Source organism: Syngnathus acus, chromosome 21 (assembly GCF_901709675.1).
Source record: "Syngnathus acus chromosome 21, fSynAcu1.2, whole genome shotgun sequence".
In the NCBI taxonomy this organism is placed as follows: domain Eukaryota; kingdom Metazoa; phylum Chordata; class Actinopteri; order Syngnathiformes; family Syngnathidae; genus Syngnathus; species Syngnathus acus.
The window spans coordinates 11,618,191-11,641,339 of record NC_051105.1 but is presented as its reverse complement, the minus strand read 5'-3'; the positions used below and the strand labels follow the sequence as shown (position 1 = coordinate 11,641,339).

The 23,149-nt window shown below is 42.4% G+C and overlaps 2 protein-coding genes and 1 non-coding gene across 41 annotated transcripts in view; all 3 read right to left on the bottom strand.

Annotated features, from left to right (window-relative positions):
• clasp1a (cytoplasmic linker associated protein 1a) overlaps positions 1-10,234 on the bottom strand; it is a 71,927-nt gene extending 61,693 nt beyond the window's left edge. For 26 of the 39 annotated variants that reach the window (XM_037239288.1, XM_037239293.1, XM_037239300.1 and 23 more), the window contains exons 1-2: positions 10,084-10,234; positions 4,101-4,745 (exon numbers count right to left, since the gene is read on the bottom strand). In XM_037239288.1, coding sequence (XP_037095183.1) covers positions 4,101-4,295 — 195 coding nt within the window. In that variant the 5' untranslated portion in view covers positions 4,296-4,745; positions 10,084-10,234. The remainder of the gene's footprint in view (positions 1-4,100; positions 4,746-10,083) is intronic. The other 13 variants (XM_037239305.1, XM_037239309.1, XM_037239312.1 and 10 more) reach the window with 1 other exon arrangement.
• Positions 10,235-10,740: 506 nt separating this feature from the next.
• On the bottom strand, positions 10,741-21,571 carry nifk (nucleolar protein interacting with the FHA domain of MKI67). The gene is made up of 6 exons (XM_037239356.1): positions 21,336-21,571; positions 20,950-21,078; positions 17,966-18,074; positions 17,191-17,402; positions 11,353-11,412; positions 10,741-11,089 (listed from the first exon to the last, which is right to left on the bottom strand). The coding sequence occupies exons 1-6, from the start codon at positions 21,447-21,449 to the stop codon at positions 10,907-10,909; spliced, it is 807 nt and encodes a 268-aa protein (XP_037095251.1). The 5' UTR covers positions 21,450-21,571; the 3' UTR covers positions 10,741-10,906.
• Positions 11,182-11,313, bottom strand: LOC119115730. The gene has a single exon (XR_005096191.1). It is a non-coding gene; the product is annotated as a small nucleolar RNA ACA64 (small nucleolar RNA).
• Positions 21,572-23,149: the final 1,578 nt, after the last annotated feature.

The following is a 23,149-nucleotide window of genomic DNA, read 5'->3' as shown; positions in this document are numbered from 1 at the left end:
TTTTAAAAGAAAGGTGATGGATCACAGTGGTAAACATGCCCCTGCCACAGTTTTTTAGATTATGCCTTTGGTATCAAATTCAGAAGAAGTAAATATACATCTTCATTTTACAAACTGGTGATTCTCACGAGGGTCATGGGTGTGCTATTGTGAATTAAATATAGGTTCAAAAAGATTTGGAAATTATTCAGTTTTTTGTTTACGTTTTACACAACGTTCCAGCTTCACTGGAAATGAGGATTGAAGATTTTTTGGAGAAGGAAATCACGCAAATCATTTTGGGGTATGTTTGGTTGGGATGACCCCTAACACTTTTTTATTATCGTTTCAGATCACAAAAAATGTGTGAAATGCTGTATGTCTGCATTAGCTGACAAGATCTACTCAGGTTAGCATAAGTCACAAAGGTTTTCCCACCTGTATGCATCATGGTGCCTATTCTTCACAAATATTTCAAAAGATTTACAAAGGACCATAGGCATTCCAGAAAGACTTGTTGTAAATTGTGTCTGTTACTGCCCTGAAAAGTGACACATTCCGATGTGACCTTTGAGCACAAATATAACGTAGGTGCTATGTGGGTACATTACGAGCTAAATTGACACCTAACTTACTCAATATAACTTCTGTGCGCCAAACAAATATTGTTCTGTCTCCCTATTGTGCCTTACACATGCGCTTGCATGGGAGCATTGCACAAAGCTGTCTTCTTAAGGTGTCTGTATCACAGATTCAGTACAAATAGTTCATGTGATTGTAATACAAGTGTCCAAAGTTCTTAAAATAGAGCTCATATGACATTCACTGGGAAATTTGAAGAACAAGAAGAAACTTTGTCATGTACATGAAATTTGACCTCTGCATTTGGCTCATCGCAGAAGTGAACATAAACACTGAAGCAGGGGGTTACCTGATGTGACAAAATTAGCGAACGTGAAATGGTTCAGGGGTGCTTCATCTCGGTAAGGCTGTGGATCACTGACAAGCACGTGGTCACAAAATTGAAATTTATTCTGCATGAATGCAATTTTCATTACCTGTTTGGTTGTTGTTGACTGGTTGAAGTCAATGCACTAAAACCCACGTCAACTTGTTGCCTTGAAGTTTAGACTTTGGAAATGTGGTTATTGGCTCGACTCGATTGATTGCTCCATTGGTTTTAAATTTTAAGCTACATAAAAAGCTAAATTATTAGCATTAGTGGTTGTAAACTTGGTTCGGTTTATGGAAGTAGTAAAACTAATCTTGAGTTAGTCACTAATGATCGGGATCATTTTGGTCATTTGAGCCAGTAAATTTGAGAAGTCAAATCTTAAAAGGGACTGTCATGGGCAGTGTTCCCTCTAAGCTGCGCAGCTGCGCAATTGCGCACAAGAAACTCCATGCTGCGCACAAAATAAAATTCTGCATGAACTGATTGATTAATATCTAATGATAGACGTAATCTGATCTAATTAAGTGGACGAATGATTTTCTTTCTGTGCCTTTTTGTAGTTTAAATCAGTAATTGACAGGTGTCCAGCCAATGATATGATATGGTTCACTTACGCTACATATATGTATGACACATATGTGTCCTGCTCATCCATGCCGCGCAGGTTAGCTAGCTAACGACAGTGCGGCGGCGTCAAGCGATGCGAATGCTAAATTAGCTAATCATGGCGAAATGAATGAGCAGCGACACATCCACTCGCCAAGACAAAATAAATATGAGATGCGGCAGTTCTTTTAAGTTTGGATGGCTGTCGGAGTGTGTGCAACTACAAGAGGATGTTAAACTGGGTGAGATTTTCTCTTTTTCCAATGACAAAGGTCTCCTCTGCAAAACATGCAGTGAAGCCAAAGTGGCGGGCGAGTTTACTGAGGGAAAAATATGGAAGGAATGGAAGTTGGACTACCTCAAGCGTCACATTCAGCAGAAATGTTATTTGAAAGCTGTTGGAATTGTACAAAGACTCAAGATGGGACAGGGGATCGGTACATTCTTGCGAGACTGCGCAAAAGATCGACAGAAAAGAAACGAGCTGTCACACAAAACAAAATCCGACCCCGAGCAAGTTAAAGTTCTCATTGACAATATTTATTTATTTACTTATTAGTTTACTTATTTAATCTAGTGTTGCACACAGTGGTCCACAGTGTGCACAAGGAGCTTGTGTGTTTGCACAGACACTTGAAAAATTAGAGAGAACACTGATCATGGGGCAAACATTCACACTTATTTTATTGTTGGACTTAAAAATGATGCCTGCAAGTACCCCCAACCCAATGAAAAAACACTCTGGAAAGTTCTCTGTTGTTCTCTGGTGGTTTTTAGCATATTTGGGAACATCCACGTCTAGATTTAACATTTATGAGCCTGATGTCAATGAGAGAATGCCGCCAGCTGTTTGCCATTGTTTTCTCTGTTGCAGGTTGTTATAAAAATGAATAGTTTTTAGACATTATAAGTGACATAATTTGGGCACACCGTGGGATGAAGCAGAACGCCAATGAACACAAGTAAGCGGGGGTTCTGCCACAAGATCTCACGAGTGGCCAAGCCTCAGCCACTAGATTTGTGATGATTCAAAATCTGACTTGCACTTCCACAATGTTGCAAATTATAGCTTATCAAAATGCACATAAACCAGTGAGGCACAGCCACTTGCCGAACGCTTCCAAGTCATTACAATACAGTAAGTACAGTTGATATCCGTTATTTGTGGGAAATAGGTGCTCAGCCTGCCCACAAATAGCAAAAATGTGTTTGGAATTAAAGTCCATTAGAATGCAATGGGGAGGTTGGAGTGATGTTGGCAGATCCACATGCAGCATTAGACGATTTAAAGGCATTCCCTTCAACTATTCATGGAAGGCAAATTAATCTGTCATGCTTTCTATCACTTACTATCCCAAACTCAAGAGCTTGCACATTAGTTTTCATGTGATCAGCTTGTTTGAGTGAAATTGAGTGAAAATCAATTTCAACTCTTGATTGAAAATTTTAATTGCGTATTGTTTAAAAGGAAACACGTGACAGCTTGATCAAAGACAAAGATTTTTGATGACGCCGCTAAAGGTTTGTTTTTCAAAGAATTTCGTGATCATCCAAAATCCAACTAGCTTTTCTCCTAACCAGCAGCATTCACCTTACACACAGATAGTACCAACAGTACCAATACTCTTCCTTTTTTTACTGTTGCCACACTCAGATTTCTGAGTCTCCGCTAACAGTCAAATCTTATCTTACAAAACCAAAGTTAAACGATGATTTTCAACATCATCCCCATCATGATATTGTTGAGACACAATTAGATTTAGAACGGAAACACTAAATAATCATTTTTACTCGATTATATGAATTATGAGATCGTCTGGAGCCAAAATTATAATCATGATTAAAATGTGATTAATTGTGCAACATGACTAAGACTTGACACATCAGAACATCAATTCTGGTGAATTCACTGCATGTTTATATTTACTGTCCACTCTTGTTGTGATTGTATGTCGCTGCGTGCAGTCTGTATGCTGTCCCATGTGCAGACATCCTTGTTATTTAGTTTTTTGCGTCATCCACAAACGTAAAATGTGCTGACACTTTGTCCACATTGGCCCAAGCGTCACCACAGGCAAGCGCCTCAGTCACGTGTCCTAACTACTCATCTTTCATATTTATGTCTTGTCAATAGGTACTTTGCTTTCCCTCACATGGTTGCTCAATGTTTTTTTCTTTTCTTCTATGAGGATGGAATGAGAGGGATCAGTATTGTGGTAACATGTAATTAATATTCATGATATGAACTTAAATCTCAAAAGGCTGGGAGACAGAGGTAAATATTATGTATCATTATTGTTGTATTGCGGGCCACATATCATCACAATATTGAATTGTAAGTTACCCGTATCATACCACTCAGTGTTTTAATCCAAAATTATTTGGAAGAGGCCTAATTCTGATCTGATAGGATAGCATGCATTTTTTCATTTTTTAATGCTCTGATGACCATCTTGAATTACAAAATAATTTCAATTTGCGTCATCACTCGTAGCATGCAATCTAAATGCATGCTGAAGGAACCCATATCAGAGTTCCCAGCCCCATCAATGGAGTTTACCTTGAAGTTGCTGGAATTGACCCAGGAGGTGGCAATGCCATCAACCATCTTATCAAGTGCAGTCTGATCCTGTTCCAGATCATGAGACTTCTCTTTATCCAAGATGTAATCGATGATCTCTTGGCCCACCTGAAGACGACGGCCCACATCTTTCTGCAGGACCTGAGCTAGACAGCTCTCCATGTTGTACTCCATCAACCTGGGCTAAAATAATCACCTTCCCTGTGTTTGTCAGTCTTCACAGATTTTGATTGGATGATTACAAAATATCCTGAGAACTCAAAGCCTCAGGAAGTTTCTGTAAACCCCAACACTTGAATTTATATTGGTGACTGGGTAAACAATTATCCAAAAGGACCCTCCTTCTTTTTGTGGCTACTGTAAGCACACCAGCAAGCTAGTGGCTGGGCCCTCGAGACTGATGGAGTCGGGCTTTGGGAATGGCAGCAATGCACCATGTGTGTCAAGGCAGCAGCTGGGGAAAGTTTACTAGTGCCTCTAACTTGGGGTTTTACTTGGAGCCAAACCACTGCTGCAGTGTTTGCAACGGTGGTTTTGGAGAGCAACAATCAAAGTGGCAAATCGTGAAGGATGAAGGCCAGATCACATCTCCACGTGTATTCCTGGGATCTTCCCCGGAAAGCCCTGAAAAGGCAGAAAACACATGAGAGAAAACACTAATAGAAATGGCTCAAGATGTTATTACCGTATTTTCCGGAGTATAAGTCGCAGTTTTTTCATAGTTCGGCCAGGGGTGTGACTTATAATCAGGAGTGACTTATATGTGAAATTATTAACACATTATTACTTGATCATTAACACATTACTTACTTAGTATTATAGTTGATCACTTCACATGTTATTTTCACTTTAAACCAGTGGTCCCCAACCTTTTTTGCACCACGGACCGGTTACGTGTCAGAAATATTTTCGCGGACCGGCCTTTATATAAATAAACATATTTATATATTTATTATTTAAATATTTATATATATAAATAGGATGAAATAGAATGATACGACTGGCATAAAAACAAATATAAACCACATAAAAATAAAACGTTGAATTAGTGGGAGCACCGAGCTCTTTTCTCAGAAATGAGCCGTTCCCATCTAGGCGTAATCGGAGACAATGACACCCGAAGTGGTTAAGGTTTGTCTTTAAATGCAGGATGCTTGGTCTCCATGTGCCGAAGCAGGTTTGAAGGCTTCATTGCCTCGTTAGCTAGCCTTTCGCCACATATGCGGAGTGCACTTGGCGCGTCAGAGTCACCTGTGGCGATAAATCCATATTTTAAGTAGGACTCCAGAAATGTTCTTTTAAATGCAGCTTTCCTTTTCTTAGAAGTCGTAGCCTCTTCTTCTTCAGTGTCCTCATTGGACGTTTTTCCCTTTCCGAAGAAGCTTTCCAAACTTCTCTGTTTCTTGCTCATTTTTGCTTGCCTCGCGGGCTTGACTGTGGTGACATGTCACGTGACCGAGACGAGCGCCCTGTGTCAAGAGTCCTTATTTTTCAGATGCACCGACAGATGTAATTGGGAGAGATTCGCCAAATTTTTTATATTTTTCAAAATAAATTCTTACTCATTTTTGCTAGCTTTGCGGGCTCGACTGGGGAAACATGTCACGTGACCGGGACGAGCGTCTTAACCTGAATGAATTGATCGTCAATGAAAAAAAAAAATAAAAAATTTCTTTTTTTTTTTTTTCCTGTGCAGCTCCGCGGCCCGGTACCAAGTGACCCACGGACCGGTACCGGTCCGCGGCCCGGTGGTTGGGGACCACTGCTTTAAACCACATGATGGCGCACTTGGCCTGTGGAATACGTTTTTTTCCATGTATAATGCGCAAAATTTAACTAATTCATTGTCCTAAAATCTGGGGTGCGCATTATACATGGGTACAATTTTATTTAATTTTTTTTTTTTTTTTTTTCCTTTTTGTTTTTTTTTTGTGAAGAAAATCATGGTACAACAATTTTTGAAGAAAATCTTGTCACGGATGGTTCTTTACAACGTCACTTTCCTCTCTTTTCATTTTAACCTAACTGATCGCGGTGGTGCCTTTCTGGGCAGTCGGAGAAATCAACGCCAACAAAAAAAATACATCCAGCCTAGTTAAGAAATCACCAGAAAGATCACCATGACAATTGTGAATAATAAATAAATAATTATTATATATATTATATATATTATTATTATAATAATAAATAATTGTGATAAATAACTGGAACATCACTCAAATATTGGTGATCCCGTTGAGAGTCTCACATATTTCTTCGCTATCGAGTTTGCTACTGCATGCGCAGTGATACTGACCGGCAGAATAACATCCGGTTGTTCCCAAAGATGATCTTTTTTCTGAAATAATTTTACGTTTACGGACTTAAGTAACCCGGCCGGGTCATACCAAAGACTATAAAAATGGGACCCATTGCCTCCCTGCTTGGCACTCAGCATTAAGGGTTGGAATTGGGGGGGTTAGATCACCAAATGATTCCCGAGCGCGGCGCCGCTGCTGCTCACTGCTCCCCTCTCCCCCAGGGGATGGATCAAAATCACACGGGGATGGGTCAAATGCAGAGGACAAATTTCACCACACCCAGACGCGTGTGTGACGATCATTGGGACTTTAAAAAAAAAAAAAATCTAAAAAAAAAAGTCAAAATTTGGGTGCGTATTATACATGGGTACAGGCTTTTTTCCAGCATCGACATGCCATTTTTAGGGTGCGTATTATACATGGGGGCGCATTATACATGGAAAAAAACGGTAATTGGAACCACAACTGACAATGAGTCTGACCTCAGCGCCGCATGTACTTCCGGAGTCAGCAGTGGTGTTGTTTATAAGAAGATTTCGATGGATTTAGTGATTTGAAGTGGCACGGATGGTTCGATAAAATTGTTATTTATGTTATAGTTATTTGGTGTATAGTTTATATACAGTTACTATATAGGTCTGGAAATATTGGAGCCGCAACTGACGATGAGTCTGACGTCAGCGCCGCATGTACTTCCGGGTCAACAGTGGCATTGTTTACAAGTGACACAAAGGACGAAGATTTTGATGGATTTAGTGATTTGGAGTGACACGGATGGTTTGATAAACGTGTTTTTATGTTATAGTTATTTGAATAATTGTTAATATATTACGTCAGGCACGTTCTCAGTTCCTCATTTGTGTTTATGTAACGTTAGCGATCGTATAGTTTAGCCTGTTGTTGCCAATTCATGTCCTGTTCTTGGTGATGGATTTTGTAAAATAAAGTTCCCCCAAAAATGCGACTTGTACTCCGGTGTGACTTATATATGTTTTTTACGTCTTTATTATACATTTTATGGCTGGTGCGACTTGTAGTCCGGAGCAACTTGTAGTCCGGAAAAGACGGTACAGTCATCCCTCGCTATATCACGGTTCACCTTTCACGGCCTCGCTGCTTCACGGATTTTTTTCACACTGCATTCTGAACTCTCTCCCCCGTTCTGCGTAGCGTCCTGTACTTTTGCGCTATATTCTGACTGTCTGCTGTATGCACACTTGCTCCATTTTTGCTCCTCTTATTTATTGTTACCGTTTTTTTCCGTGTATAATGCGCCCCCATGTATAATACGCACCCTAAAAATGGCATGTTGATGCTGGAAAAAAGCCTGTACCCATGTATAATACGCACCCAATTTTTTTTTTTTTTTTTTTTTTTTTTTTTTAAGTCCCAATGATCGTCACACACGCAGGGAGGCAATGGGTCCCATTTTTATAGTCTTTGGTATGGTCTTAACTAGGCTGGATGTATTTTTTTTTTGTTGGCGTTGATTTCTCCGACTGCCCGTAAAGGCACCACCGCGATCAGATGAAAAGAGAGGAAAGTGACGTGCGGACATGTGAAAAAGGCGGCTCTGTATGGGAGAGACGTTGAAGAGGGATAAAAACACCCTTGGAAACCAAAACTTGCCCCTCGTCGTGACTCGGAGCCGCAACAAATGTTTCGGATTTGTGTAGGGTACATTGTGACAGCAAACGAGCAGGTGATCGAGCAAGCGTCTGATACGAGAGCATTGCGTTCGTATGGAGCGTGTTTGAAGTGAACAGCAGAGACGTTAGGAACATGGCAAAGTGTTGTGAAGTAAAATATTACCTGTAATACGCATTTTGTTATTTGCTGATTGTATTAAACTATCACATTCATTGTCAGTCAAGAAGAGAAGAGGACTATTATCCCTTCTTTGACGAAATGACCAGAGCACAGTACAAACACACTATTGTCGGTCAGTCCTGTTGTTGGTTTTGTTGTACCATGATTTTCTTAAAAAAAAAAAAAAAAAAAAAAAAAAAAAAAAATTTTTAAAAAAAAAAATTAAAAAAAATTTGTACCCATGTATAATGCGCACCCCAGATTTTAGGACAATAAATTAGTTAAATTTTGCGCATTATACACGGAAAAAAACGGTATTTGTTTATTATTTATTCATCACTCTTATTTATTCATTGTTTGTGCGTTCTTGTTTTTAATTTTTTTGTGTTGTTTACTTGTATGTATATTGTGTACTATGTCTTGTCACCGTGGGATAGTGGGAACGTAATTTCGGTTTCTTTGTGTGTCTTGGCATGTGAAGAAATTGACAATGAAGCAGACTTTGACTTTGTTATGGCTTCAGATGAAAAAGACACTACATAGCGAAGTCAGGCCGCAGAGGTATGTACTGACGATTAAAATTATTATTTCACAGTAGTTATCAGGAAGAAAGTGTTTACTTCTCTTTGTTAAACAAATGCTTGGACCTGAAAACAAGTTTTGTCCTTTGGTTTCAATGTTATACCTATAATAATGTTAAAAAAAAAGGTTTCTACTTCACGGATTTCACCAATCACGGGTTCTTTTCGGAACGTAACCCCAGCGAAAAACGAAGGATTACTGTATATTCTATACTGTATATCCTTTTCAAACATGTCCCTCTTCTAAGGAGAGCCTCACATGATCAGCTGCATGACCGACTACTATGTCATGGAAATACCTGTGAGGGCTGGGCACTCAACTTCAGATAAATATGACACAGGGGTGTTTATCCACTGTATAACTACACATTCATACACACACACACACGCGCGCGCGCGCGCACAAACACACACACACACACTCTCTATTTGCCTTCCAATTCTTGAAAACAATTTCCGACAATATAAAAGAATGTGCTTCTTGGAGCTCTATTGAATGGATAAATGGGCCCGATCTTATGAGCAATACAGATGTTTTTCAAATATTTAAAAATTAGTGTGTCCTTTCAAGTGTGGGTTTTATACATTTGTTTGAGACAATACCTTTACTGGGACAGCAAAACTGTTAAAGAGAAGATTACAAACAAGTTACCACATACAATTTACAACCACCACACTTGATGGGTTCTTGGTATCGAGAGATAAACAGTGTTTCCTGCACGTTCAAGTGTGTCCACGAGTTTAGAACCGGTAAAAGTAGTCTCAATATTGCACCAAAGCGTTAATCTATAACAATTCCTATTAATTATTACATAGGGGGAAAGTCAACCACACGCGGCGTACTACGGAATTACGTGACGACATCATGTGACATTCATACCTAAAGTGCCCTTGATATGGCAGTCTGACATTATTTGTGCTGCCACCCAGTTTGTGTGCTTTTGTGCAGTGTTAGCTGCGCTCCTGCTAGCTCGCAGACAGACCATCACTGCTAGCAAATCAAGTAGAAACACCTTGTCAGCCTCAACACTTTTGACACAAAAGAATCTACCGGCATCAAAATCTCAAGAAATAATTCTTTACATGCACCGCTTCCAGGAGGAAACAGCAGCCGGGTTTATAATAGTCAGACTGTGCATGAGGAATTAAAACTAAAGCTTGTATTGTCACGAAGCGCTCCCTTTCAATGAGACGTCAGGGAACTGGCACAGCACAAAGCAAATATGACAAGAAAGGAAGCGAGCAGTGAGGATAAACTATTAAAATACCTACCATAATCAGTTTGAAGACTGTTGATGGTCTTGGCAAATTATCTCTTAGTGTTGTTTCGGTATATGGCCTAAGAATCGTGTTTTTCTCTCTCCACCCGGAATGCTGCCTGCAGCACAAGAATGGGATCGTCGCGCGCATGCGCAGAAGGTAGAAGGATGATGCTGGCACTTGGAGAACTGTCGCATGGCCAATCGGAACCGCTGCGGATCCTCTGGTGACATCTGCTGGACGACGGTAATACATACAAACTAAATTTCGAGACACCGTTGACTTTAAGTTACCTCCTCGAAAGAATCATGTGCGGCGAGTTTCATAGCTGGATATGACCATATATATATTACAATTTGACATTTTTGTATGACTATAATTCAGTAGTATATACAAAAACACAAGTCTGCGATATAGGCAGTCGCGCTGGCCCGGATGTCCCATGACAACAGCACAAAACCACTGAGGCTGAGGGAATCATATACAAATCATGAGCTATCAAAACTACAGCACATAATAGGGAAATATGTCTGCAGCCAAATATTGTCTAAGAGGACATTAACATTTATTTGAAACACAATGAAAAAAATGCGGTTGTAATTACACTTTTTGAAAAATGCAACATGATACATATTTTAAGCTCGGTTTTTTGCAAACACAATTGATGACATGATATGATCTTTTTGATGGGGGATGTGACATTTGTATGAATAAAACTTGCATCAGAACAGTATACACTGTAACAGCTCTGAAACCAAGAGAAAGGAGTCCACCAGAAAACAAGATTCTGGTTACGCATCTCTGTATAAATGTCTCAATAGCGCCACAGGTTTCGTCACTCAGAATCACCATCCTTCACACCGGCCTTCTCTGTCTCTTCCTCCCCCTCTTCTTCTTCCTCTGAGGAGCACTCATCTTTGTCTACCGACGGCATCTTGACGACAATCTCATCCTCATCATCACAGACCATGGACTTCCTTCGCTCCAGGAAAGAAGGCGTGCACAGTGGTGTGGTGTCCTAAAGGAGAAGAGATGGACTTGTTGTGGCAGTAGAACTAAGTAAAACCTATCAGTTTTAAGTTTGCTTTTGAGTACTGTGACATCGTAGCTACATGTTGGTGCATAACGTTTATCACATTCGTCACTATGAGACAAACACGGCAAGTTTGATGCACCGCATTACTTTAGGCACAGTTATCTGACCCCAGACCACTGACACATCTGGGATCATTTTCAGTCTGCGCCACACCAACAGTAGGAAGATATTGTTACGCTTCTTACATCACTGCATGCAGACTCATTCAAGGAATCAGGCTTCTTCTTCTGGGGTACATGGCTAGCCTATAAAAGAAAAACACAGGGTGAAAATGTCTTCTGCTCTATGGTGCTGTAGTTATTCAAACACACACATGCATACAAAGTTGAATGGCTGTAAGATTGTACAGTAGAAATTCTACCACCGAATTTGGGAAAACAAGTGCTTTTAAGTCATCAAAGTTATTTGCAGCCTTTTGGTCTAACTAAGCACGGTGATTTATGTAGAACACAGGTGTCAAACTCAAAGCCCGGGGGCTAGATACAGCCCGCCACTTCATTTTATGTGGCCCGCGAAGACAAATTGTGCATCAAATTCGTGTGTCATTCCTAAAATTGCAAATTGTCTTCACTTTAAAAAAATTTTTTTTTTTAAATATTTGACCAGTTTTTACTCATCTGATTTGAAAATTAGTTATTTGTCAATTTGTTTTGTAGCTTTTACTGTATATAATATGAGGTGCTCGTACATTTATTTGGGTTGACAGTCATAATGGCCCTCTGAAAGAAGCTATGATTACAATGCGGCCCGCGAAAAAAATTTGTTTGACACCCCTGATGTAGAATATTATTTAAAGTGAATTTAATTTGCAGATCAGTATCAAGTTCCACTTCAACTACTGTGCATGTCCTTTAATCTACGTACCGTAATTTTCGGACTATAAGTCGCACCGGAGTACAAGTCGCACCAGCCATAAAATGCCCAAAAAAGTGAAAAAAAACATATATAAGTCGCTCCGGAGTATAAGTCGCATTTTGGGGGGCAATTTATTCGACAAAATCCAACACCAAGAACAGTCATGAACGAGCAACAACAGGCTAAACGATAGCTATGCTAACGTGACATAAACACAAACTAAGAGCTGAGAACGGCCCTGACGTAAAATTCAGAGTTATTCAAAAAACTATTACATAAATAACACGTTAATAAAACCATCTGCGTCACTCCAATTCATTAAATCCATCAATCGTCCTTTGTCAACAATGCGTGTGCGCCGCTGACGGCTCTTGCACTTAAAAATATTCCACAGGCCCATATAACGATATATAAATTATATATCAAATAACTATTATATAAGCAATAATGTTATCAAACCATCTGTGCACTCTAAATCATTAAATCCATCGATCAAATTCCTCGTCCTTTGTCAACATCGCAGCGCGTGCGCCCTGACGTCAGCCTCGTCGTTATTCCACAGATCTACTATATAACTATATTGTAGCGTTAACAAAGTTCAAGGAAAGACGTGGGTTTGGTAAACGGCTCTTTATTTAACAAAACAAACTTACAGGCGTGTGGCGGCGTGGACGTCCAGCCACGAAAGGGGACGAGAGCTCCATACGATAGGACCGGGCGTGCGTAGAAGCCATGACCGAGCCCTATGCACCGTCCTCGGACAGCCACCCGGCTGAGCGCCGGCCCTCGACTTCCATCCACGGAGCTGAAAGGCAGCTCGGTAGAGTAGGACCGGGCGTGCGTAAAAGCATTGTCCGAGCACCATCCACCGTCCCTGGACAGCCACCGACTTCAATCCACGAAAGTGAAAGAAAGCTGGACGAGTCGATCTTTGTCCTTTATGTAAACAACCGTCGCGCTGCTGACGCGCGACGTCGCGTCGCGCTGCTGTCGCGCGTCACTCGTCCAGCTTACTTTCACTTTCGTGGATTGAAGTCGGGCGCCGGCGCTCGGCCGGGTGGCTGTCCAGGGACGGTGGATGGTGCTCGGACAATGCTTTTACGCACGCCCGGTCCTACTCTACCGAGCTGCCTTTCAGCTCCGTGGATGGAAGTCGAGGCCCGGCGCTCAGCCGGGTGGCTGTCCGAGGACGGTGCATGGGGCTCGGTCATGGCTTCTACGCACGCCCGGTCCTATTGTATGGAGCTCTCGTCCCCTTCCGTGGCTGGACGTCCACGCCGCCACACGCCTGTAAGTTTGTTTTGTTAAATAAAGAGCCGTTTACCAAACCCACGTCTTTCCTTGAACTTTGTTAACGCTACAATATAGTTATATAGTAGATCTGTGGAATAACGACGAGGCTGACGTCAGGGCGCACGCGCGGCGATGTTGACAAAGGACGAGGAATTTGATCGATGGATTTAATGATTTAGAGTGCACAGATGGTTTGATAACATTATTGCTTATATAATAGTTATTTGATATATAATTTATATATCGTTATATGGGCCTGTGGAATATTTTTAAGTGCAAAAGCCATCAGCGGCGCGCACGCATTGTTGACAAAGGACGATTGATGGATTTAATGAATTGGAGTGACGCAGATGGTTTCGCGCTGCTGTCGTCACTTGAAATTCAAATTACAGTAATCCCTTGCTACATTGCGGTTCGTTTATCGCGGTTTCATTTTTTTTTTTTTTTTTTGAAATTTTTTGAAAAAAAAAAACCACATATAAGTCGCTCCTGAGTATAAGTCGCCCCCCCACCCAAACTATGAAAAAAACCGCGACTTATAGTCCGAAAATTACGGTATATTCATTTTTAGATTACTGGATATTAACAATGACATCACAGTGATGCACGATTACATTCCATAAAAATTTCAACAAATCAGAGGTTGATCAATATCCCTGAAAACAGATTGACTTCATCCCTGAAACATTATAAATACATGACTTTGGCCTTAAAATACATTGAGAATTACCAGATTTTTTTAAAGACTATAGGCAACACTATTTTAATAGTTTGGCCGGTCTTGTGACTTATACTACAGTAGGACTTGTGTGTATATATTAAAAAAAGACCTTGGACTAGCACCCAAAATCTCCATTCCATAATCATGTTGACTTTCTTTTCGTGGTTGGCAAATACATTTTGGTGCAGTACTGACAGTGACGATTAGGTGGTGCTAATGTACCAAATATATTTGCCTCCTCTCTAAAAGCAAGTAGAGGAAATGGAAGCAGAAGTAGTAGTAGCAGTCAGACAGATGGCAACAAATGTGACATATCGCTCGTTCAACATGCACCTTCCTTATGCCACAGCAAGGGTTTACAGATGCAAGAGCTAAACACCTTTGACCGCAATGCAGGATTGTAGTTAAAGTTAACAATTTTAAACTAAAAAAGAAAAACCTTTCCGTAGTTAGAAGCCACAATTAAAAATTAAACTGGAACTTGTTCGCCGTCATCAACATAGGTGTGTTTGGAAATTCACTCTTATGGCCTAACATCACTCTTTGTGCGTGCGGAGTCAAAGCGCGCTCCTCTCATTCAGTAAAAGAACTAAAAATATTCAATATATATCAGGGCTGCTCGATTATGGGTAAAAAATCATTATCACGATTATTCTGTTCAATATTGAAATCTCAATCATTTACACGATTATCCATCCATCCATCCATCCATTTTCTGTACCGCTTAGTCCCCACGGGGGTCGCGGGAGTGCCGGAGCCTATCCCAGCCGTCAACGGGCAGTAGGCGGGGGACATCCTGAACCGGTTGCCAGCCGATCGCAGGGCACACAGAGACAAACAACCACTTGCACTCGCACTCACACCTAGGGACAATCTGGAGTCTTCAATCGGCCTACCAAGCATGTTTTTGGGATGTGGGAGGAAACCGGAGTGCCCGGAGAAAACCCACGCGGGCCCGGGGAGAACATGCAAACTCCACACAGGGAGGGCCGGAGGTGGAATCGAACCCGCACCCTCCTAACTGTGAGGCGGACGTGCTACCCAGTGCGCCACCGAGCCGCCTATTTACACGATTATGTTTTTGAAATTGGTAAACCATTTATTGAACATGTTTAAAAAAGACTCCTCACATTCAACACTTAAGTGCGAGTGGGGGCGGGGCTGCCTGTTGCACGACATGAGTTTTCATCGAATGGAGCGTCCATCATCGCACCATGCGACTGTTTGTGACCGAGGTTGCCAAATCTTTTCCCCCTGCCTATTTAAGACTCGTTTACAGTGTGTTTAGCGGGGTTTTTGTTTGAATTCTCAGAAGAGAAAACCTGGCATTCTTGAATGCAAGTAAACTGCCGTTCAAAACCATTTAATCGTCCCAAAATGAGCGCGTTCACAAAAACGTCCATGGAGAAAATATGTGCTACGCACAGTTCACGTTCGTCCAAAATATGAACGAGTTCATGAACCTTCGTTCATTGAACGCGTTAAATTATAATACTGCCTGTAAAATATGGCCTGGATCTCCACTCTCCACACATGGGGGCGGGGGCAACACAGTTGGGTTGCGCATGCACGTCTCAGAACGGGAACACAAAATAATCTTTACTCTTCCATGATGACATCATGGTGGATGTTGGAGACCTTGCGCTCCTCCACCTTCCGTTTGTGGATGCCCCACAGATGTTTAGGTCTGGGGACATGCTTGGCCAGTCCATCACCTTCACCCTCAGCTTCTTTAGGAAGGCAGTGGTCGTCTTGGAGGTGTGTTTGGGGTCGTTATCGTGTTGGAATACTGCTCCGCGCTCCAGTTTACGGAGGGAGGGGATCATGCTCTGCTTCAGTATTCCACAGTACATGTTGGCATTCATTGTTCCCTCAATGAACTGTAGCTCCCCAGTGCGAGCAGCACTCATACAGCCCCAGACCATGACGCTCCCACCACCATGCTCGACTGTAGGCAAGACACACTTGTCTTTGTACTCTTCACCTGGTTGCCGCCACACACGCTGGACACCATCTGAACCAAATGTTTATCTTGGTCTTATCAGACACAGGACATGGTTCCAGTAACCTATATCCTTAGTCTGCTTGTCTTCAGCAAACCTTTTGCGAGCTTCTTTGTTCATCTTTTTTAGAAGAGGCTTTTTCCTGGGACGACAGCCATGCAGACCAATTGAATGCAGTGTGCGGCGTATGGTCTGAGTACCCCCCACCCCTTCAACATCTACAGCAATGCTCAGCACTCATACGCCTGTTTTCCAAAGACAACCTCTGAATATGACGCTGAGCGCGCGCACTCAACTTCTTTGGTCGACCATGGCGAGGCCTGTTTTGAATGGAGCTTGTCCTCTTAAACCGCTGTATGGTCTTAGCCACCGTGCTACAGCTCAGTTTCAGGATGTTGGCATCTTTATGTAGAGCAATAATTCTTTTTTTTTTAGATCCTCAGAGAGTTCTTTGCCATGAGGTGCCATGTTGAACTTCCTGTGACCAGTATGAGAGTGAAAATACCTAATTTAATACACCTAATCGCCAATCACACCTAACACACTAACTAGTCGCATTACACAGGGAAGATGCCTAATTGGTTCCAAGTTTGGCTTAATTTTGAGATTTTCAGTTGGGGTGTACTCACTTTTGTTGCCAGCATTTTACACATTCATTGTTGTATTTTGAGTTACTTTGAAGTAACAATAAATTTACTCTGCTATCCAAGCTCTACAGTGACTACTTAACATTGGATCAAAGTGTCATTTCTTCAGTGTTGTCCCATGACAAGATATAATTAAAACATTGCAGAAATGAGAGGGGTGGACTCACTTTTGTGAGATACTGTATATCAGGCTGTACTTTTCAACCATATCGCCCAGCCCTAGAACGGCACGTTTGAACAATGCTCTAAGTTTCCTAACAATAAGAGTGAAACAGCGCACGCTCTGACCATATTTCTTAACAGACAGGGATTTTGCGTGCAAGTCAGAGCTCTACTGTTCTGGGTCTCGATTTTTGTCAAATAAATTTCGCCCCAAAATGCGACAATGCAGGACATTGTGAGGGCAATAAAATACATAGGAACAAAAAGGAAAAGTAAGTATTATTTTTGTTGGTGTATAATTCCCCTTCATAAATGAGCACTAGGAAATTGGGAAACACTTACAAATCCTGGGAAGTCATAATCAATGCCTTGTGCTGCAAGCCTCTTGCGGAGCTTTCCCTCTTTGTGCAAGAGCTTGTTGGTCATTTTGGAAACTTGGTCACTTGTTCGCTCCATGTTGTAGCGGGCAACAGCTGGCTTAGAAGGCTTTTTGAAAGTCCTCTGGGAGCCGGCAAACAGCTTCTCGTGCAATGTCTCTGGTGGAATTACATGACCTACAAAAATGGGATGCGCAGTAGGTTAAGAATATTTGCATGTGCATTTTATCAATCAGCTTACATTACAACACAATTAGAATGAATAAAAAGTAAACATCTACGGAACCGACTTTGTCCACACTTCAAATGAATGACTTAAATGAATGAATGCTGATTTAGATAAGATGATTCTTTTGAGACAATAGCTCACAAATCCAATGCATACAAATGAAACAAAACTGGGCACCATGGAAAGTCGTTGGCACTTTATTCAACATGTCTGATATCAATTTCAAGGCACATGCACTAGTATTACGTGCTCTTTGTGAACTTTTCACGCATGTGGTCGGCTAAATCAGGCGGGCTGATATGTTGCAATTATTGTTGTTGTTGTTTTTTTACATTCTTATGCAACATGGAAACTGTGTCACTGTGCTTCTTTCTGCTAATCAATACTAGTGCCGCTCTCCTTTCTGGTACGGTACTGGTACATAGAGGGCCTAGAATGATCAAACCAGTTCATGTTTAAATTTGAAACTTAATCTTAGTGATATCGGAGGCACACCCTACACAATACTCACATTTAATGAGTCTCTCTCCCATCAGGTAGTTGTTCATAGTCTCAGCTACAATTTTGGCGACTTCATCACAATCAAACTCCACGAATGCGTAGCCTTTGCTTCCACCCGTCTGAAAACAGTAGCATATTAAAAGAATTATATAAGAGAAAAGAATCATAACAGCACTTGTGACCACACCACCAAACGTCATCATTCAAGTCCTTATATTTTAACACTTACGATGGAGGAGAGTGAGTTTCGTCACATATTCACTGAAATGGTCATTTTTCACATTCTTTCTTAGGCAAACAAACTGTTGAGATATTTTAACCTGCGTGTTCAAGCAAGCGTGCTACATCTTTTTGCCTCCAGATAACGCCACACCCCAAAATGACGCCACATTGTTTACAAACTCTAAATGGCTAAATTAAACTTTACATTGTTTCAGGTCCAATTTGCCCTCTAAGCTGCGCACCTACACAATCGCGCACTGCTCCCACACACTCAGCGCACAAAAAGAGACGAACAACCATCCGCACTCGCGCTCACACCTATGGGCAACTTGGAGTGCTCATTAGCGTACCAAGCATGTTTTTGGGATGTGAGAGAGAACCCACGCGGGCATGGGGAGAACATGCAAACTGCACTCAGGGAGGGCCGGAGGTGGACTCAAACCTGTACCCTCTGAACTATGAGGCTGACGTGTTAACCAGTACCATCCATCCATCCATCTTCTTCCGCTTATCCGGGGTCAGGTCGCGGGGGCAGCAGCTTCAGGAGGGACTCCCAGACTTCCCTCTCCCCAGCCACTTCATCTAGCTCATCCCGGGGGATCCCAAGGCGTTCCCAGGCCAGCTGAGAGACAGTCTCTCCAGCGCGTCCTGGGTCGTCCCCGGGGTCTCCTACCGGTGGGACATGCCCGGAACACCTCCCCAGGGAGGCGTCCAGGAGGCATCCTGATGAGATGCCCGAGCCACCTCATCTGGCTCCTCTCAACGTGGAGGAGTAGCGACTCTACTCCGAGTCTCTCCCGGATGACCGAACTTCTCACCCTATCTCTAAGGGAGAGCCCGGACATCCTGCGGAGAAAACTCATTTCGGCCGCTTGTATCCGGGATCTCGTTCTTTCGGTCACGACCCATAGCTCGTGACCATAGGTGAGGGTAGGAGCGTAAATCGACCGGTAAATTGAGAGCTTTGCCTTTTGGCTCACCTCTCTCTTTACCACGACGGACCGGTACAGAGTCCGCATTACTGCCGACGCTGCACCGATCCGCCTGTCGATCTCGCGCTCCATCCTCCCCTCACTCGTGAACAAGACCCCAAAATACTTAAACTCCTCCACTTGGGGCAGGATCTCATCCCCGATCCGGAGAGGGCATTCCACCCTTTTCCGATCGAGGACCATGTACTCGGATTTGGAGGTGCTGACCCTCATCCCGACCGCTTCACACTCGGCTGCGAACCGCTCCAGTGAGAGCTGGAGATCACGGCCTGAAGAAGCCAACAGCACCACGTCGTCTGCAAAAAGCAGAGACGCGATGCTGAGGTCCCCAAACCGGACACCCTCAACGCCTCGGCTGCGCCTAGAAATTCTGTCCATAAAAATTATGAACAGAATCGGTGACAAAGGGCAGCCTTGGCGGAGTCCAACCCTCACTGGGAACGAATCCGACTTACTGCCGGAAATGCGGACCAAACTCCGGCATCGGTGATACAGGGACCGAACCGCCCTTATCAGTTGGCTCGGTACCCCGTACTCCCGAAGCACCCCCCACAGAACCTCCCGAGGGACACGGTCGAACGCCTTCTCCAAGTCCACAAAACACATGTGGACTGGTTGGGCGAACTCCCATGCACCCTCGAGGATCCTGCTGAGGGTGAAGAGCTGGTCCACTGTTCCACGGCCAGGACGAAAGCCACACTGTTCCTCCTGAATCCGAGGTTCGACCTCCCGACAGACCCTCCTCTCCAGCACCCCTGAATAGACCTTACCAGGGAGGCTGAGGAGTGTAATTCCTTAACCAGTACCTTTGACATTTATTAAGATTTTTTTATTAAATAAACTGTGTACCGTTTTCTTCCATGTATAATGCGCAAAATTTAACTAATTTATTGTCCTAAAATTTGGGGTGCGCATTATACATGGGTACAAAAAATAAAAAAAAAAGATTTTTTGATATGATACGGAGGCCGCCATTACAGATGCGCTTTCTTCTCTGCTGTTCACTTCAAACACGCTCCATACGAACACAATGCTCTCGTATCAGACGCTTGCTCGATCACCTGCTCGTTTGCTGTCACAATGTACCCGACACAAATCCAGAACATTTCTTAGCTATTGAGTTTGCTAGCGCATGCGCAGTGATACTGACCGGCAGAATAACACCCGGTTGTTCCCAAAGATGATCTTTTTTCTGAAATAATTTTACGTTTACGGACTTAAGTAGGAGTCAAAATTTGGGTGCGTATTATACATGGGTACAGGCTTTTTTCCAGCATCAACATGCCATTTTTAGGGTGCGTATTATACATGGGGGCGCATTATACATGGAAAAAACGGTAATTAGATCTTTTACAGACAAAGAGTTACAGGAATTTACACTGTATCACAAGCTTCAGCACGTCATTTTGGAAAATGTGAATGTTTTAACGTGAGCAAAATGTGAATATAACTCATTTCTTCCACACCCAGGCCAAAGAATGACTTTTACCATGGCCAAAGCAGGACGCTAACACACGTAACATAAAACACACAAAACATCGTATGAACACCAACAAGATTGTGTTTTTCATTTAAAGAGAGCCAAATCACTTATATTAAAAGTAATGAAAACTGTTACTGTGATTTGATTCTTTTCATAAGCCATGTAACGTGCGATGATCAAAGGTTTTGATCAGTGGTCCCCAGTGTGCTCAGGGACCTTTTGTGTATGCCCAGACACTTTTTGAAGGAACATTGCTCACGTCTATCATGATTCCGTTAAAAGACGTTTCCAAATTACCTTTTTACTCCTAGATAGTCGTAGCCGTAAAACTGTTCCAAACTGTTCGAAGTAGTCTCGGAGCTGTGGCTCAAAGAGCCCAAGTGGCAAATGGCCGACATATACCACGCCAGGTGTCAAACGGTTGCCCTGTAAAACAGAACACACATTTTCAGGTTCAATCCGCGCATATATAGTACAATAACGTACAGATTTTTTTATATCCAAACTGGACATTTTAACGTACCCTAACGCCCCCTCCCTCCCTCCACCTCTCGTCAAATTAGCAAATTAGAAATACCATAGCGTATGCCACGGACGGTAACTTTGCTACGCAGTCCTCCCCGGTCCGTACTATGTATTTTAAATGTCGTTTTGGTTATGATTTATGATGAACATTAACCCACCTTGAACTTCTTCACCTCCTTTACCTTCTTTTTAAACTCATTTTCTTGCTCAGGATTCAACGACAGTAACTGTTTTCCGGGCTTAGAACTCGCTTTTCCTTTACTTTCAGTCATGTCGGTTAGTTATCACTGAGTGGCATTAATTGTGGAATAAAAAAAACAAACCTTCTACTTCTACTGATACCACGTTGATCTCAACATCCGGTTGACCATGCGGTGACGCAAGGACAACGAGTAACAAGTTACGCGTTTGTAGTGTGGCTGAAATAATTTGCAGCGCCCTCGATTGGTATGGCGTGAGACTACAGAAGAGTTGGGAGGGGCCATGTCCAAATTCTTGCCTTACACCCACCCCACGCCCCTCTGAAGTGTACGGAAGAGGATTAGGGCCAGTGAAGAAAATAAAAACGAGGGGTGACAGGATTCTGACTTTTTTTCTCAGAATTCTGACTTTAAAGTCGGAATTCTGACTTTAAAGTCAGAAGGTGGGAATTCTGACTTTATTCTCAGAATTCTGACTTTATTCTCAGAATTCTGACTTTAAAGTCAGAAAGTGGGAATTCTGACTTTAAGTCAGAATTCTGACAAAAAAGTCAGAATCCTGTCACCCCTCGTTTTTTTTTCTTCACTGGCCCTAATCCTCTTCCGTAGAAGTGCACGAAATGTTGGAAACCTACGTCATAGACTTGCCATCCATGTTGAAACGACGTCATCGAACACGGCGGCAACTGGTCTGTGTTTTGGGAGTTCTGCTGCTTAAAAGTGGTTGGGAAACACCGGGCTAACTTTCTGGTGGGTTTGCTGGTGATGCCATGTCGGCTCTACAGCAACACCTCCTGCTGGTATTTCGCTGACATTGTGTGTTTTCTGTGGTTTGGCGCTGCTGTTTATTGTTTATTTATTTTATCTGTCTGTCTGTCTGTCTGTCTGTCTGTCTGTCTGTCTGTCTGCCTATCTATCTATCTATCTATCTATCTATCTATCTATCTATCTATCTATCTATCTATCTATCTATCTATCTATCTATCTATCTATCTATCTATCTATCTATCTATCTATCTATCTATGTAGCTCTCTCTCTCTCTCTCTCTCTGCCTGAACGCCCAGTCCGTCCGTCTGTCTCGCTTTCTCTCTCTCTCTGCCTGAACGCCCAGTCCGTCCGTCTGTCTATCGATCGATCGATCGATCGATATCTATCTCATAACATCTATCTATCCTAACTATTGGGTCGGCCTCAGTGGGATACATGGTGCTGATAACTGCTGTTACGGCCTTGTTGCATACTTTTGAATTTGGATCATCCTGGAAAGCACAACTCCTGTTATGGAGAGTGCTTGATCGGTTTTGAGTTGTACACAAGCATTCTGGACATGGTCATGACCTTCGTCCTTCCTCTCATCGCCATCATCACTTTGTTCATGAGAGTGTTTGTGGTTGCTGTGTCTCAGGCGCAAGCCATGCGCTCTCATGTTACATGTGGCAAACTACAACAGTCTGTCCCAATAGCAAAGAAATCCAAGTTGAAGGTGGCCAGGACTCTTGGTGTTGTGGTTCTGGTCTTTCTTGTGTGTTTCTGTCCATATTACATTATCAGTCTGGTGGTTGACAGCAGGACTTTGGGTTCACTGGTGAAATATGTTCTTTATATGTACGACTTCAACTCATGTGTGAAAGCCTTGATATATGCCTTGTTATACCCGTGGTTTTGAAGAGCTGTCAAGCACGTTGTCAGTCTGTGCATACTGCAGCCTGGCTCCTGTGAGGGTAACATTTTGTAGGCTCAAATGTGCTCTCACGTCTGAAACCCTGAAATT